General features: G+C 34.7%; 1 protein-coding gene across 5 annotated transcripts in view; it reads right to left on the bottom strand.

Moving 5' to 3' along the window:
• Positions 1-17,135, bottom strand: part of LOC107074631 (uncharacterized) — a 152,098-nt gene that overhangs the window by 9,519 nt on the left and 125,444 nt on the right. For 4 of the 5 annotated variants that reach the window (XM_015336257.2, XM_089174221.1, XM_089174222.1 and 1 more), the window contains one exon: positions 7,490-7,793. In XM_015336257.2, the coding sequence (XP_015191743.2) occupies positions 7,490-7,793 (304 nt within the window). Of the gene's footprint in view, positions 1-7,489; positions 7,794-8,483; positions 9,526-17,135 lie in introns of those variants that run through there. The other variant, XM_015336249.2, reaches the window with a different exon arrangement.

Below are 17,135 nucleotides of genomic sequence, written 5' to 3'. Positions count from 1 at the left end.
GAAATATCACATCTCATGTGTCATTTTCGAAACTTATGTATTTGTTAACAACATTGTATCATCATATTTGCGCATTTCTATCGGCGCCGTATATTTTATAAAGCAAAAAGATGGCAAGTTATGTGTCAAATAAGCGTCATTTGCTGGAAGCGCTGCTTCTATTCTTTAATATGAAGAAAAGTGCAGCTGAGGTCTATCGTTTGCTTCTGGAAACTTACGGGGCGGAATGTATTGGTGAATCGACGTGTTGAGTAGTTCAAACGGTTGAAAAATAGTGATTTTGACGTTAAAGACAAGGAGCGCTCCCGAAAGCAAAAATTTTGAAGACAAGGAATTGAAGGTTTTGCTGGATGAAGATCCGTGTCAAATTCAAGAAGAGCTTGCTGCATCATTGGGCGTCACATAACAAGCCATTTCCCTGCGCCTAAAAGCTTTGGGATTCATCCAAAAAGTTGGATATTGGGTGCCGTACAAGTTGAAGCCGAGAGATGTCGAACGGCGATTTTGTATGTCAGAAATGTTGCTGCAGCGACATAAAAAAAAGTCGTTTCTGTATCGTATTGTCATTGGTGACGAAAAGTGGATCTTTATGATAATCCTAAACGCAAAAAAACATATGCAAAATCTGGCGAGCCGGCCAAATCGACACCGAAGCGAAATATTCACATTAAAAAGGTCATGCTCTGCATATGGTGGGATAAGAAGGGTGTCATATACTACGAACTGCTTCCGAGTGGTCAAATCATCAAAGGACCATTGTATCGAATCCAACTAATTCGTTTGAAGCGGACATTGGCGGAAAAACTATCAGAATATCAGAGACCAGGCACGAGTCCGTAATTTTTCACCACGACAACGCTCGGCCACATGTTGCTGCTTCGGTTAAAAACTACTTGGATAATAGTGGATAGGAAATTCTGCCTCACCTGCCTTATAGTCCAGATTTGGCGCCATCCGATTACCACTTGTTTCGGTTGATGCAGAACGCTCTTACCGGAATGCGCTTCACTTCAGTAGAGGGAATCAAAAATTGGCTCAATACGTTCTTAGGCTCAAAAGACGAGAACTTTTTTGGTCCGGAATTCACAAATTGCCAGAAAAATGGGAAAAATTGTATCTTCCGATGGACAATATTTCGAATGAAAAATATGTAACCATTTTTTCAGAATAAACTCTCATAAAAAACGCTGGAAACTTACTTGTAGATCCAATATATAAATTATTTTTAAATAAAAATAAAAATTCGTCCATCTAACATAAATATTGTTTTTCTAAATAATCTATTCATTTATCCGCGAATCTTATTGTAATCATTTTATTATTATATTTGTATCGTAAATAAAAACATATTTGTGTTTACTTCTAATTTATTACTATACAATTATTAAATTATTTTGACGGAAAGATAATATATTCTATGATATGAATAGAGCGAGGAACCATTTGTATCATTAATAAAATATTGTCTACGCTAAACAACAGTTCCACAAACAACAAGTGTCAAAATCTTATACAGGGTGGGTCACCACATTTTACTATCTAGATTTACGTTATTATTATTACGCGTAGCAGACAATGTTTCACATGGAGTTGAATGGCTTTAAAAGGGGCTCATACTGATAGTACTTTATTTTTGTAGGTGGACGTGTAAAGGACATATGAAAGTCATTAATGTTTTCTTAAACGGAATCATATATTTTTTATTGCATCATCTGATGCTCTTTCATATTATTTACAAAAAAGGTTCAATGTGGCGACCATTTGAATCAGAACACTTTCTGAATCGAGAAATTAATGATTCATTAACGTTTCTTAATGTATCTGATGTTATTTTCTTGCATTCATTGACGATACGATCCCTCATATCGGCCATTGTAGTCGGAGGCTCAGTGTAAACTTTATTTTTTAAGTAGCCCCATAAGAAAAAGTCGAGGGGCGTTAGATCTGGTGATCTAACCGAAAAATGAATGGGCCCACCTCGTCTTATCCAACGATTTGGGAACATTTGATTTAATGTATCCCTTGCTATTCTTAAATAATGAGCAGGGCAACCATCCTGTTGTATCCACATTATTTGTCGTCTATGCAATGGTAAATAGTCTAAAAATGTCCATAGAGTGTTTGATAAAAAATTTGCATATTTTGGTTCGGTTAGTGATCCTTTGATAAAGTATGGACCAATAAGTTTATCGCTGAGTATGCTCATCCAAGCATTTACACTCCATCGATGTTGATTATCCATTTGTCTAAACCAATGAGAATTTTCCGTTGACCAATAATGGGCATTTCTTAAATTCTTCATTTTTCATAAACGTTGTTTCGTCCATGAACATAACATTGCTGAAAAAGTTTTCTCTTTGAGTGAGAGCCAAATTAAAAAATTCTAAACGTTGATAACAGTCATTTGCGGTCAGTTCTTGAACCTTTGATACATGATATGAATGGTATTTGTGCTTTGTAAATAGACATAAAAATTAAAATATCTCCTAAAGTAATAATTTTTTTACATAAATAGGTTAATACTTGTTTGTAAATAATATGAAAGAGCATCAGATGATGCAATAAAAAATATATGATTCCGTTTAAAAAAACATTAATGACCTTCATATGTCCTTTACACGTCCACCTACAAAAAAAAAGTACTATTAGTATGAACCCCTTTTAAAGCTATTATACTCCATGTGAAACATTGTCTGTTACGCGTTATAATAATAACGTAAATCTAGATGGTAAAATGTGGTGACCCACCCTGTATATAACTTGAATAAATTATACGAACAAAAAGAATAAATAATTATGAAAAAGGTATTGGTTTATAAAGTAAATAAATATTCCTACTATACTTTACTTTATTATTTAATAGACTTCATTTAAATAAAGTATTATAACATATTACATTATTGTATAATCATTACTATGTAAAACTAATTTTCTTAAGAAAATGTCTATTATTTTTGATATGTTGCAAGATGTACGATAACACGTACCTTTGCCATGCATATTTGAATAAATGAGAATCGATGGTAACGGAACGAAATCGATCTCGCGTTAAAAAGCAGTCTAATCTAATAAGTAGTCGTGCTCGAGCAGCAATTTTCCATGGCGCATTTTCTTCACGCGTTACTCCTGCAACATCCTATATAAGTATACAGTATACTATCGCGGTGGTGTTCTCATGGATTAAATTGCGCTCTCACGGTTTAATGGCTATGCACGCAGCTGTATAACCGATCGTGAAATGAGCGAGTTTCAGTCTAGTCCTGTTAAAATTGTAATTAGATATACAAATAATTAGAATGTGGAAAGACTTAAGTGAGGAGGCGTAAGTAAGTAAGTGTGGTTGTAAACAACATACTAGCGAATCGCGATAAAAAGTGTTCATCGATTTTTATCAAACCTAGGATAAATGATAACAAAAGAAGAAGAAAAAGAAGAACATAAAAAAATACAGAGAAGAAAAGAAAAGGTATTTGTGAACTGTTGTTTAATTGCAATTATCCATCAAAGCGAGTAGTCCGGGAGCTAGCAAAGTCGGGAAAATAATAATTGTGGATAAGCTAATTTTTTGAAATGTCGTTCTTCTTGATCTTTCGGTTAGAACCTGCACTTCTTGGCTGGCTGTAGGTCTTGCGTTTATTAGTGCGCATCCTACCTGTACAGATAATAATCCTAGATTTTAAAAGAATGTTGAGAAGCCTAATTTTTTATTTATTGACTTTAGATAGATTTATCAAGCATAAATTTTTTATTGCCATGCACTTTTCTCATTGCTAAATATCTGCCATATGCGATTTTTTTTTTTTAATAAAGAATTAAAAGTATCTTGGGTGTTCATGTAATTTTAATATTATGTTATTTAAGTATACAGAAACCTAAAATTAATTTGCCAAGTGTTTATTCGCTTGTTAAACCTAGAATAAGAACGACAAACTTATGAAAAGTATTGCAGTATGATGCTGTAGTTAGAGAGAGACAGTTCAGAGTGCAAGAGAGATAGACAGCCACGGTGGCGCAACTGGCAAGTCTACAAGATGATGTTCAGTCCCAAATCTTTTGAAGACGATAAACTTTATATTTGTTATTTTTTATAATATTCAATTTCTGTGAAATAGAACCTGCGATAAGCCTATGTGAAATAAAATATCATAAAATACGAAAGGCAGCAAATATAAGGTATTGTTCACCTCAATATTAGGAAATTCCAAAGAGCCATAAATTCCCAAACTATCTCAATGATCAAAGGAACATAACAACTACAGCATCATACTGCAATACTTTTCATAAGTTTGTCGTTCTTATTCTAGGTTTAACAAGCGAATAAACACTTGGCAAATTAATTTTAGGTTTCTGCATACTTAAATAATATAATATTAAAATTGCATGCATACCAAGATACTTTTAATTTTTTATTAAAAAAAAAATCATGTGTGCAGATCACACGTGTTAGAAGTGAAACCTTCAAAAATCTAAGTTTCGAGAGAATGAAACGAATGGACAGTTTTAAGAGTAAGATAATTGTAGGATTTATTTATTATAATATTATTACTACATATAATAAAGGTCACCAGTATGGTCTCTGGGTGTAATAGCTGATAAAAAGTGCACTTTTCACAATTCAAGCAATAAAAACGGAATGCTGAATGCGACAGTAATAAATAGTCACCAAAATGGTAGGATGTTTATCAAAGGAAATATAATTCGTCAGAAATTAGGTAAAAATAAATAATCCTTTTTTTTGAAACTCAGGTATAAAATTTTTTTTGTTAGTATGGTTTTCTATTTCCTGTTTTCATCTACATTCTTGAGCTATATAACAAACATTTTAGGATAAATGAAATAAAGACGTTACGAAAAACATATGGAAAATACTGCTAGACTGAACGAAGGTTCTGGTAAAATGCAATGAAATATCTAATAAAGATATTTTCTAGAAATGATTTTTCAACTCTGTAGCCTACCACACTTAGAGACCCTTATTATTTATAACATATCTCGTCCTTATTCTTTGGACCACAAACTTATCTTTCTAAATACTCTTGTCTAAATAAAGATCTGAACAACGAAAAATCTAAAAAATGCATTAAATCGTATCGCTCTCTCAGCTTATCGAACTGTATACACTACGAGTCTCAAATTTCAGCTCCGTGGTAAGCTCCACCGATTCACGCTGGGCGTTCAACATCTTAAAAATGTTTTTATTTTTTTGAAAAATTAGTATAAGTTTCTTAAATACGCAAATATCACAATTTGTAATATAATTTTCATATATGCATGGGTCAGTACATCTCTTTGGATATTTTTCATAAAAACATATAAAAATCAAATTTAATAGACATATTTTGTCTTTATGCATCAAATATATTTTATAAAGAAGCAAAATATAAAAATGTGACAGTAATTTACTTGCTTTTGAATGGAATTTATCAGCTGCTCCTCATTTATTCCACAGTATTCTCTAATTTTTTTTCTCTGATGTATCTGGTAATCCTTTTATTTTTTTAATATTTCAGACAATACAATTATTATATATTCTATGTACTTCATAATTATTTATTATAATATTTGCGAAATAAAGAATTTAATACTAATTTTTCAATAAAACAGAAACATTTTTAAATAGAAAAGATATGACACGTTGTAAAAAAAACTATAGGCATGAATATTATCGCATCGATAATAAAGATAATAAATGTAGATCGAATTTCAACAGACCTTCCCTGTTTTTTATATTTCTTTTCTCATGATAAGGAACCGACCTTGGGGTGTAGGTAGCTGACATAAACTAATATTTTCAAAATTCTATCCATCAAGATGGAATGCTAAATGCGATAGCTATAGATAAAGACGAAAAGTGTAGAATATTTGTCGACAGAAAGATACGCCGTCCTAATCCAAGTGAATATAATATATATTTTTTTGAAACTCAGGTAGATGAATTTTTTTTCTCTTACACTTTTCACACTTTCTGTGAATGAGAGATATCTTTATTATCAATTACACAAGTATTTCTTTTTGTGTTGCAACTAATAACTGTAGATGCTGTTAAAGAAGGGAACAATTGTAGTAGTATCTTTTTCGTTTCATCGGGTTTTGAATTACAACGATTTTAAAATCTATTTCTATTTTCGTTGTTTTATTTTATAATATTAAAAATTTTTTAAAAATTTATTTTCTATATTTTTTTTTTCTATATTTGTAAAATAAGTTATATTATTTTATTCTTATTGGAAATATAAAGTAAATAAGGTTTATTTGTTTTTGTAACGTGTCTAGTTTCTTCTATTTAAAAACTTTTCTATTTTATTGAAAAATTAGTATAAATTTCCTAAGTACGCAAACATTAAAATTAAAAAACATGTCTTTGGATATTTATAAGAAAAATATTCTACAATGTTGTTTAATTTTTTTTCTCTGATGTATCTGATAATTATTTCATTTTTTTGTAAAATATTGCAGACAATAATATTATTATATTCTATATATTTCGTAATTGTTAATTACAATATGTGCGAAATAAATAATTTAATATTAATTTTTTAATGAAATAGAAACATTTTTAAATAGAAAAGAAATACCACGTTTGGTAAAATAAAAACAGACCACGCACCTTCTTTCTTCATTTCAACCGTCGGTTCGTTTGGACCTTATACTTTTGTCGCATACCTATGTGCTTATCTGTGTTTATTCTTCTACCCTTCTATCGTTACAAACATTCCGAGTATCGAAATAATATGTGTCCACGCTTTGTAGTATGCAGTCGCGCACAAACACGCACATATAAAACCAGGAGCGATAACTACGAAGCATAGCATAAAGAGGAGACCTAGAATAGGAAAAAGTGTATAGCTATATTCCGTCTCATTCTCTCGCAGGCTAAATCCTATATGTTTGTCTCTTTTCCTCTCATTATTTAGTATAGCAGCCGTTTCATAGCTTCGTTACATAGCTTCGTTACATAGCTTCGTTTCATAGCTGCGTTACCTTTTATTTACTTTTTAGATCACTCTTATTCTAAAGAAGTTTTCACTTCAAAAAAAAATCGCACATGGCAGATATTTAGCAATGAGAAAAGTGCATGGCAATAAAAAATTTATGCTTGATAAATCTATCTAAAGTCAATAAATAAAAAATTAGGCTTCTCAACATTCTTTTAAAATCTAGGATTATTACCTGTGCAGATAGGATGCGCACTAGTAAACGCAAGACCTACGGCCAGCCAAGAAGTGCAGGTTCTAACCGAAAGATCAAGAAGAACGACATATCAAAAAATTAGCTTATCCCCAATTCCTTCTCGAAAACATTGCTAGCTCCCGGACTAGAGGTGTAAGTTTCAAAGGCGCGTTCGTGAAATCCTCAAACACGATATTAATAGCTTAATATGAATATAAGAAAAAGAAGAATAAGAAAAAGATGAAAAAGTATTCGCTTGGTGAATGTATATGAGCTCGAGATAAGAATCTGAGAAGAAAAGCTAGCCATTCTTCCTTACCTGGTCAGGCCTTAGGCCAGGCGGTACCCACGTGTACTCCTCGAGTGCGCATCCGCTATCGTCGTCGCTCTGCGAGTGCCTCTGATGATGCATCAGAGCTTCCTGGAGTGCAAGACCAGCTGGTGCCGCTTGCACCGGGCTCTTGAACGGTTCCTGATGGGAACCTGCCCCGGCACCAGTTTGAAACGCCATTGCCATCGCCATCGGAGGGCCTCGGCCAAGGCCCAATCCAGATGGGCCGCCTGTTTCCGTCGATGCTCGTTGATGTTCTTCTCTCGGACACCTGCAGCTCCTGCAAACCTTTCTGAAAAGCGAGAATAATGCCAACGATCAGAATTCCAAGATTTTATTATAATAATCTGTCATTCTTTGAAATTATCTTTTGAGTAATAACAAGAAGTGTCTTTCATATGTTTAGTAATGGAACATTTTTAATATAATTCGTGTTATATAATTAAGAAATTTATTACAATATAACGACAATTATATTTTATGTATTCATTTAATGCAGTATATGTGTATATGTATATCAATTTCTTATGAGAAAGAGAATCAATTTACATTGAGTCAAGTAACGAGTAACGTCTGAAATTGTAATATTTTAAATCGAAACAAATATTACTAGTATTTTTTATGCAATAAATAACTCAAAACTATGGTATTATGATTTTAAATCAATATTTACAGAAAAGATACTAGTGTTATTTATTTCATCATAAGATATTGATAATTTCAATGTCATTCATCGACGAACTCAATACTTATGTTACACGATATTGAGAACTCATATCTCTGCTATTAAAATACGAAACTATATATTTCAATTATCTGTCTATATGCTGTAAAAAGTAAAGAATTTAGAGATATTTTCCTTTGAAGGAATAGTAGTAATAAACAGCACTGAATGATTAAATATAAATATGATACCACCGATGTTTCCAATGAAAACTTTCTCTTGAGTAAAGTTTTTTTAAGTGATTGACGAAAAACTTACTCTGTGACATCATAACAAGAATGTAATGATCCACACTCGTTGATACGATTGGGCTCGCGACGATCGTTTTCAAAGTTCACCGTGGTTGTCGCGTCATGAGCACCGTTCAAGTATTCCACGCACTTCTCCGTGGGACTGGCACGCGAGGCCGTCAGGGCCGGACAACCGACTATAACACCAACAACGTCTTCCTCTTCTTCGTCAACAACATCTATGTCGACCTCGGTGATATCGCCCTTACGATTCTTCAAAAAATCGTCGAGATAATGTTCACCGTTCGCTGGTAAATCGTAAACGATCTGAGGAGACTGCGACCAAGTATTTCCAAGTTCTGACCTTCGACCTTCGACCTCGACGTTCCTATCCTCGGCATTACCTTTCCCGGTATGTTGTTCGTTCTTTCTCGCGTAGAGTCGTCGAAGGTAGGCCTCCTGGTGGCTTCTGGTTGCCCAACAACCACCCTGCCACCATCTCCTGGAACCAAGGACAGTAGCTGTTCTCCTTCTGGCTAAGCTACTCGAAGTCGAGGTGCTTGCCTCTGGTCGCACCAACGCGATCAACGCGTTCGACAGCTTCTCCTTCTTCATATCTATTTTATTTCTCTTGTATTCTCACTCGTTCTTTAGATTAATCAACGGCGAATCGACGACATAGGCGATATCATCATCATCATCTAATTTCTTTCTCTAGACATCTCCCGTCCTTCGGTTTACGAAGGACGTCCTCCTCTTGAGGTGATCTTTCGACGTTCATCGTTCACCTGGCCAATTTAGTCTTATCGCTAGAAGCTTTTGACGTGAGCGTTGAATTCCTTGTGGTTCATTGAAGCGATCAGTGGTTTAGCAGGAGCTTGTGAGATATGAAGGACTCGCAATTATGGACGATACTGGCGTGTTGAAGGGGTGAAGAAGAAGAAGAAGAAGAAGAAGAAGAAGAAGAAGAAGAAGAAGAAGAAGAAGAAGAAGAAGATGATGAAAGAAGAGAAAACGAAGACGGGTCTACTAGTCGAAGACGAAGAGTTGAACAGTTGAAAAGGGGGAGAAGGAAAAGGATAGAGAGAGAGAGAGAGAGAGAGAGAGAGAGAGAGAGAGAGAGAAAGAGACGAGTCGAGTACGCGTTAAGGCGAAGGTACCGGCCCCGAACGAGCCGGAGGACGAAGAGCATAGGGGCTGAGGAAAGAGAGGTGGAGGCCTGGAGAAACGACCAAGGGAGGGAGAGAAAAAGAGTGAGAGAGAGAAACAAGCAATCTGTACGTATAACCGGTAGTACACATCGGAGATTAACGTTTTAATACGCGGCACTGCTCGCGGACTACAAAGCTGAGCGCCGGGTAGTTGGACGGTGCAGCGTGTTGAACGAACAGCAGAAAGAGGAGAAGGAGGAGGAGGAGGAAGAGGAAGAGGAGGAGGAGAAGATGGGAAGAGTGGTATAGAAGGATAAGAAGAGATATTGAAAAAAGGAATCACTAGGAGAAAATGGTAGTAATATTTCTTAGAGGGGAAAAAAATTCAATTGGAAGATATCTTTCAAGTGTGTTTTGTTTGGGAAAGGAAAAAATTATTTCTTAACCAAACAAAATCCAACGATGGAGAAAACGGGTTGAAAGTTAGCTTTCGTAGCTCCTCGTAGAAGAACACTGACCCCGCAAGACATTCACTCGTGAATAGCTCTAGCGATTTTTCGTATTTTGTTTCTATACCGTTGGGAGCGGTTATAACTCGCGCTATCGTCGTGAGAGAGCCGGTGAGTAAGGCATTTAAAACTTTCTAGAAGCGGCATTCACTACAGTTCTTTCCTTCCTTCCTTCTCCTCTTAGCACTGAGCAACTCTGAGGCCGAGCAGGACACTGAGCTCACTCTCGAGGGCCTTTCCTCACGGAAGAGACGCAAGCAGCAGCACAAGGGGAGGGAAGGTAAAGTGGAAGAAGAAAGAGAGAGAGAGGAGGGGAGGAGGAAGAGGGCCTCGTGCGCGACGCGAGAGACAGGACTAGAGCCTTCTTCGTGCGTGTAACTTCGTCTCGACAGCACCAATACCCAAGAGATATCTCCCACTACCGTATCCCAACGCTAGTACCACACTCGATATATTTATATTCGTTTCTAATACGTGTGCCGTGTGTCAGGGTCTGACGCCTGGACTTATGTTCTACCGATCTTTGCTCGATCTTTCTTTCCTTACGAACGTTGGCCACGGGGATCGTTTCGTTCGGTACATTTATTCTTCAATTAGCCGATATTTATTTCTTACTACAGTGTCTCCACATTCTTCTATCATAATCGTTACGAACTTCACGCTGGTATATGTATGATGATCCCAACACTGTCAGGGATTTATCGTGTACCTCTTATCCCCATACTGCATTGTGTTTTGATATTCTATTTACGAGTTTTAAGGAGTTCATTGACGGTGATTCGGGGGGGGGGGGCTGGGTTTAAATTAAGTGTTACCAGATATTTTCTTCAGAAATTATTGATAATAGTGGAGGGGATGATTAATTTATTGAGGATAAATATTAAGTGTTGCAGTGATAGAATTAAAAAAAATAAACAATTATTATCTTTCGCTTAACGAATACTACTGATGTAAAGATGTAATTATCATTGAACATTTTATTTATTTCTTATATTATATTATTCTCTCGATCAGCTCCGATTCTCTTTCACATTCGGTAGTATATCTTTTCTTAAGGTTACTAAAATTTTCATCAAAAAAGCGAGATCGTTTGCCAAGTCTGATCCTTTTTCCAACACGTTGATTCGACATGGCATGGCAAAGTTGGGAGCATCTCCAACAGAAGCAACCTTTCGATGCAGTTGTTCCGAAGCAAAGACGTTTCTTTTGTTTTTTTTTCTTCTTTCTTTTTGTTTCTTTTTTCTCTTCTTCTTTTAACGCTTCGCAACACCCGAGAAGAATTCTTCTTCCGCGGACCATACAAATTTCCTGTTGACTAGCTCATAACGTTTGGCAACCTCTCCGTACGACCTTGAGAAATTATACTCTTTCTTCGGTATATGTACTTTCTCGGAGAAGACTCCTGTCGTGCGATGAAGAAGAAGAAGCAGCTGTCGTTCTATTCAAATCCTCGTCCGTTATCGATTTGATTCAGCTTCGACGGTTACGATCACGTTACTTTTCTCGGATACAGTGGTTACGAACAGTGAAAACATCGTCAGGTAGCATCTTATCACTAATTATAGATCAGATAAGAAGAATTAAAAAAAAAAATTACTACCAAAAATCCTTTTTAGTGTTTGCTAATTAATATTTTTTTGTAATATTTTAGGATAAGTAACGGGTAAATATGATCATAGTTTCCATTACGTCAAAATTAGTTTTTCCAAACTTGTCAAAATATTTCAAATTACAAATATGCATATTATTCCGTTTATTACTATCTTTATGAATGTTCATTAGGTCAATATCTTGATTAACAAATGTAGGTATTGGTTGTTTAAAAAGATCTATAAATTGTAAAATCAGGTTAAAACGTTCCGTGCCATATGTACCACCGGTGGTAGCACGTTAAATTTGACCTCCAGGCCACGTGTACCACCGGTGATACACTATGAGACAAATTTATTGAATGCGTTGAAAATCAAATGACCTGAACAATAAGTCAAGCAAAAAGGGCTTGGCACGGAACTTGTTAAGAAACGATGTTTTAATATATTACTTAGATATATTTATTTATCTATCACACGTTAATCTATAGAATTCATTGAAGTATGAACAATTCGTAATACCTAAACCGACGCTTAGTTCTTTTTTCCATGTTTTACCGCGTTTCATATCCAGTAAAACCACACGACAGAGACGACGTCTTCTTTTATTTCCCACGGCAACTTATTACGACTTCCCTAGTTGGGTGTATGCAATGCAAAGGAGTGAGGGAAGAAAGCGAGAGGAGAGAGAGAGAGAGAGAGAAACATAAAGACAGAAAGAAAATCCAATAACTCACTTCTTCAATATTCGGTAGGCTCGTTGTTCGTGGAAACTGCACTCGAGGATCTTCTTTAAATATTTGTTATGCGTTAGCTCGAGGGAGTGTTCTGTTCGATTCAACGTTCACTTCAAGACCTTGACTTCATTGGTAGTATTATATACTTGTCTTTCTTTTTCGATGAATTTGACTTTCTTCTTTTTTTTTTTCATCAAGACGAAGTTTAAAGGTAGATAATGATCGATGAGGATTAAAAACTAATTTGAAATTCGAATTTCTAAGAAACGAGAAATTTATGTGAACTTAAATGTATATCTATCAAAATTAATTATCGTATGTTTATTCATTGATTGTTATTTTTTTTTTTTTTTAAGTGATCAAGACTAATTAATTTATAAAAATATATTATCTTTTAATAAACATATTATCTTTTTACAAATCAATTTGTCGGATTTTATACATCGAAGTTGTCCAGAGTTGTGCAAGAACCCGAAAATGTCGGGAACCCGATATTCGAAACGGAGTTGGCTCGAGTCAAGTTCCGGAAGTATTTCACGATTCAAAAATTTCGAGAACCTTAACGACACATCTCGGTATTAGCTTTATTGAATACAACTATGATTCGGATTTTATTTTGGAAATATTTCGAAGTTCAAAGTATAAAATAATTCGATTATCAAAAATATGACGTTGAGAAATAATAAGATATATAAGATAAAAGTGACAAGTTATAATTATTTTGTGAAAAAAAATTTGAAATTTTTGGATACGCGTTTCTCTCGTAAGGTTATTCGGATTTTCGAAATTCTCGAGTATTCAAATATTGTATTTTTATTTTACGAGATAGTTTCGGGATCTAATGGTTCCGAATAAAAATTTTCGTTTCGTTGTCTTGGGTTTTTGCACATTTTATGAATCGAACATTAAAATGCGCTATAATCAAGGCTCTTTTTTAGCTAAGGCACAAAAGGTGTTAGCTAGGGAGCGCAATAGTTTCGACCTCAACATCGTAAACGAAAGGTAATGCTATTCAGAGAACCAGAGTGTCGGTGTTAGTAGTACGAGTAATGGGTTTGTCTGGAAAGTTCGTGCAGGGTTAAAAACATCATTGAAAGGTAACCACTTTTATTTATAAATATGCTTTTGTACATTTATTTTATTTATTTATTTTCATTTTAATTTTTTTAAACTTGTAAAAAATATAACTGTACTTTGTTATAAATAAAAAAATATACTGCAAGAGGCTTCGTATTTAATATTTATTATTTTTGGTTGGTTATTTTTCATTTCAATTAGGCATTTGAAAATAAAACTTGTATAGTGGTATCGCACCTTTGAGTCATTAAATAATAATCGAAATAATTATATTTTTTCTCATATTCTGTAAAACTATTTTAAAATTTAATATACGCGAAGATTAACATAAAAAGAATAAAATTAATTAAGTTCGCGTTATATATATGTATAAATGAATATAATCGATGTTTGAGAAGCGTGATAACCATGATAACGGAACAATGGCTGAGATGGGAGAAAAATATAAAGTGTCTATTCGCATAGTCGTGGAGTTCTTTCAAGCGTATTCAGGACAGGCGTTGCATTAGTCGATGATCGATGCCATCAATTTATAACGTACTTCCGTGTCAAATCGTCGCACAAAACCCCATTCAGAACGCAACTCGTATCTTTGTTATCTTCGGCACTAGATCTGAATATCTCTTACCGATCTACGTTGAACGCTTATAACGTGTAATTATGGCAATCCCCATTAAAATTCAATATCACCCGTTCATTAGAAATTCGAAATCGGTTTACCAACCACCACGAATCAACCTCAATCTTGACCAACTTTTTCTATAAATCATTTTTGCATATCACTATCTATCTATTTAACTACCTTTATCATTCTTCTAGGTTACCATCAATGATCGCTGGCTAATCGTTAAGACATCGAGGCGAGAAAGTAATTAATTATCGAAGATTAATTCGATCAAATTCCTTCGATTTTGTTAACATTCCCCAATCATCATTCCTTATTTCGATTAACTCGACGTATATACCTGTGTATATATACATAGAAGAAACTCGTTAATGCGAATCAAGTTCCGCAAAATGTGCGTGCATGTAAAGAAGGAACGAGGAGGAAATCCAGAAGGAAATTATGCAGATTGTAGACTCCAGCTTCTCTTCGTGGGCTGACCGGATGGTTTACCTCTCTCCCTCTCCCTACTGCCTTCTTCACCATCTTCTCTCTCTCTCTCTCTTTCTCTCCCTGTATCTGTCGTTTTCTCGCTCTATCACTCATGTTCCATGATGCTCCAATACATCCGTCGAATGGCTCACGTCAGCACAAGGCAACATACTTCGGACGATTGAACATCTCGCGAGCATCTACGAATCACTCCAGTTTTCTCTCGACCTACCTGTCGATTCATGATTTCTCGTCTTTTCTGCAAGTAACGCTCGTGCGCATTTCGATCTTGATTATATACGCCTACAGAAAGATATATATATATATATATATATATATATAGAGAGAGAGAGAGAGAGAGAGAGAGAGAGAGAGAGAAGAGAAGATAGGTGAAAGAGGTTGACTCTTGTCTGCTTTGGAAAAATTTCTTAGTATCGTCAATGAAGAGATTAAACATCAGAATAACACTATTATTTTTCTAAAGATTCATTTAGAATCAAGTAGTTTTTATATTGTTATTCCATTTCATAAGAATAAATAACAGATATAGGAATCTGAGTTTCTATTATGTAAATCCGTAAGCGATAAGAGAATCACTAAATTATATTGGCCCCTTTTTGGGAAAGTAGTTTAAGTCTATTTAGATCCGTTTTTAAGGTATTTAATGAATTGCGTTTGAATTGATTTAAAAATAATAATATTTGTTAATGAGTATGGGTGAATTTTTTAAGATATAAAAGTATAATAAATTGTAGTATTCGATATTAATTAATAGAAAAATTAAACAAAAAGCAAGATTTTTTAGACTGCAAATAGACTCATCATTTTTCAAAACAAATATCCATTAATTGAGTATTTTTTAAAATAATTTATAAGATATTGCGCTATATTGGCTTTCTTAATAATTATAACAAGTTAAAAACAAATTAGTCAACTATGTTTTGAATAACATCTGTTTTTCAAAGTAGTCATAATTTGTTCTGTTCAAAATTGGATTACATTGTCATACTTAAAAAAAACACAATTAATATGTTGTTAAATGAATTTGGGCTTTTTTTTTATTTTAAAGCTGACTAAAAAGATAAATTGCTTCTTGTAACTTTTCTCAAAAAGTTATAGTTATTCTTTCTTAAATATATTTACCGATGATTTTAGCAGCAACTTCAAAAGATTTCGAGTACACTTCGACGAAGAAAGACGCGGATTGTAATTTTCTCATCACGTATGCTATTTACATGTGTCTCTTACGAGTAAGAAAGAGCAAAAGAATGAAGAAGTATAAAAGAAAAAAAAAAACATTCCAATGTCGAGACCATTGTCCTATCAATTATTAATTATATCACGTACCACTGTGACTAGTCTTTACTTGGCTCTGATAAACACGATCAAAGTTATGTCTCTTTTCTTACGATGAAGACACTCGTGGTAATTACGACTCGACTATCTCAAGAAAAGAGAAAGAGAAAAGAGACATTTACACCAAGCCGGTTCATCGTATAAAAAGCATGATATCTCTTAATCGGTGTTGCTGGGATTGTTGAACTCGAATCGTAACGACGAGCAAATCAAAAGAGAGAGAAAGAAAGATAAAGAGAGAGAAAGAGAAGGAAGAAGAAAGAGTACGACCAGGTGTGGTCTAGTAAGAGATATACTGACACACAAGAATGGAATATACGAAAAAGTCAGTTGAAACTATTGCTAATTGTATTTTCTCAGATCTCTATAAAGGAAACAAAGATAGAGAGGGAAAGAGTAAAGAAAGAGACATATATATATATATATATATTATATTAGGGTGGGTCAAAACAATCAATTATTTTTTTTTTTACAAGTGCCACGGAAAAATGGGTTGCTAGACACCTTAAAAAAATTCTCACCAAATATGAGCTCTTTATATATATAAATATGTCTTTTTATATATATATATAGTAAATATAACAGTCTAGAAATTTTGCACGTTAGCTCGGAGTCATTCCAACGGACCCCGGGCGTCGCGTGAGTACTTTCTCTATTTTCATTCCTCGGAGATGGGGCTTCTGCTTGGGTTCGAGAGCGATCCGGTTTACTCTATCTCGTCCAATAAACATTGTGGCATCCCGTGAAAATTCTTCTACTGCGGGGCCTACGGTAGCTATAACACGGCACGGCCGATATTTGCTTGACCGTGAAAAGCGGATTGCGATGCTCGTTCACCTGCTTCTCTCAACCCAATACGAGACTAACTCTATGTGTGAACAAAACGTCTTTTTCTTCTTCCTCGCTCTCTCTCTCTTTCTCGATTCCTCGTTCCTGTACCGTTTCTTCGCGATGAGCTGACTGGGCAGCCAGTTCGGATTTCTTCTTCTTCTAAAACGCGTTTACGACGTGCAAGTACGATGTTCTCTTAGGGGCCGGTAGATAGGTAGGTAGTACATACGGTGAAGATATCAGACTAGCAAACGTCTTACGACTCGCCACAACGTGTTACGTATGCGGATTAACTTTTTATTTGATGAATGTATAAGGCACACGTAGGGTAATA

The sequence above is a fragment of the Polistes dominula genome, unplaced genomic scaffold, assembly GCF_049000335.1.
Source record: "Polistes dominula isolate Pdom_NZ unplaced genomic scaffold, Pdom_raw_medaka contig_168, whole genome shotgun sequence".
Classification (NCBI taxonomy): Eukaryota; Metazoa; Arthropoda; class Insecta; order Hymenoptera; family Vespidae; genus Polistes; species Polistes dominula.
The sequence above is the reverse complement of the archived record's forward strand: the minus strand, read 5'-3'. Positions and strand labels throughout refer to the sequence as shown.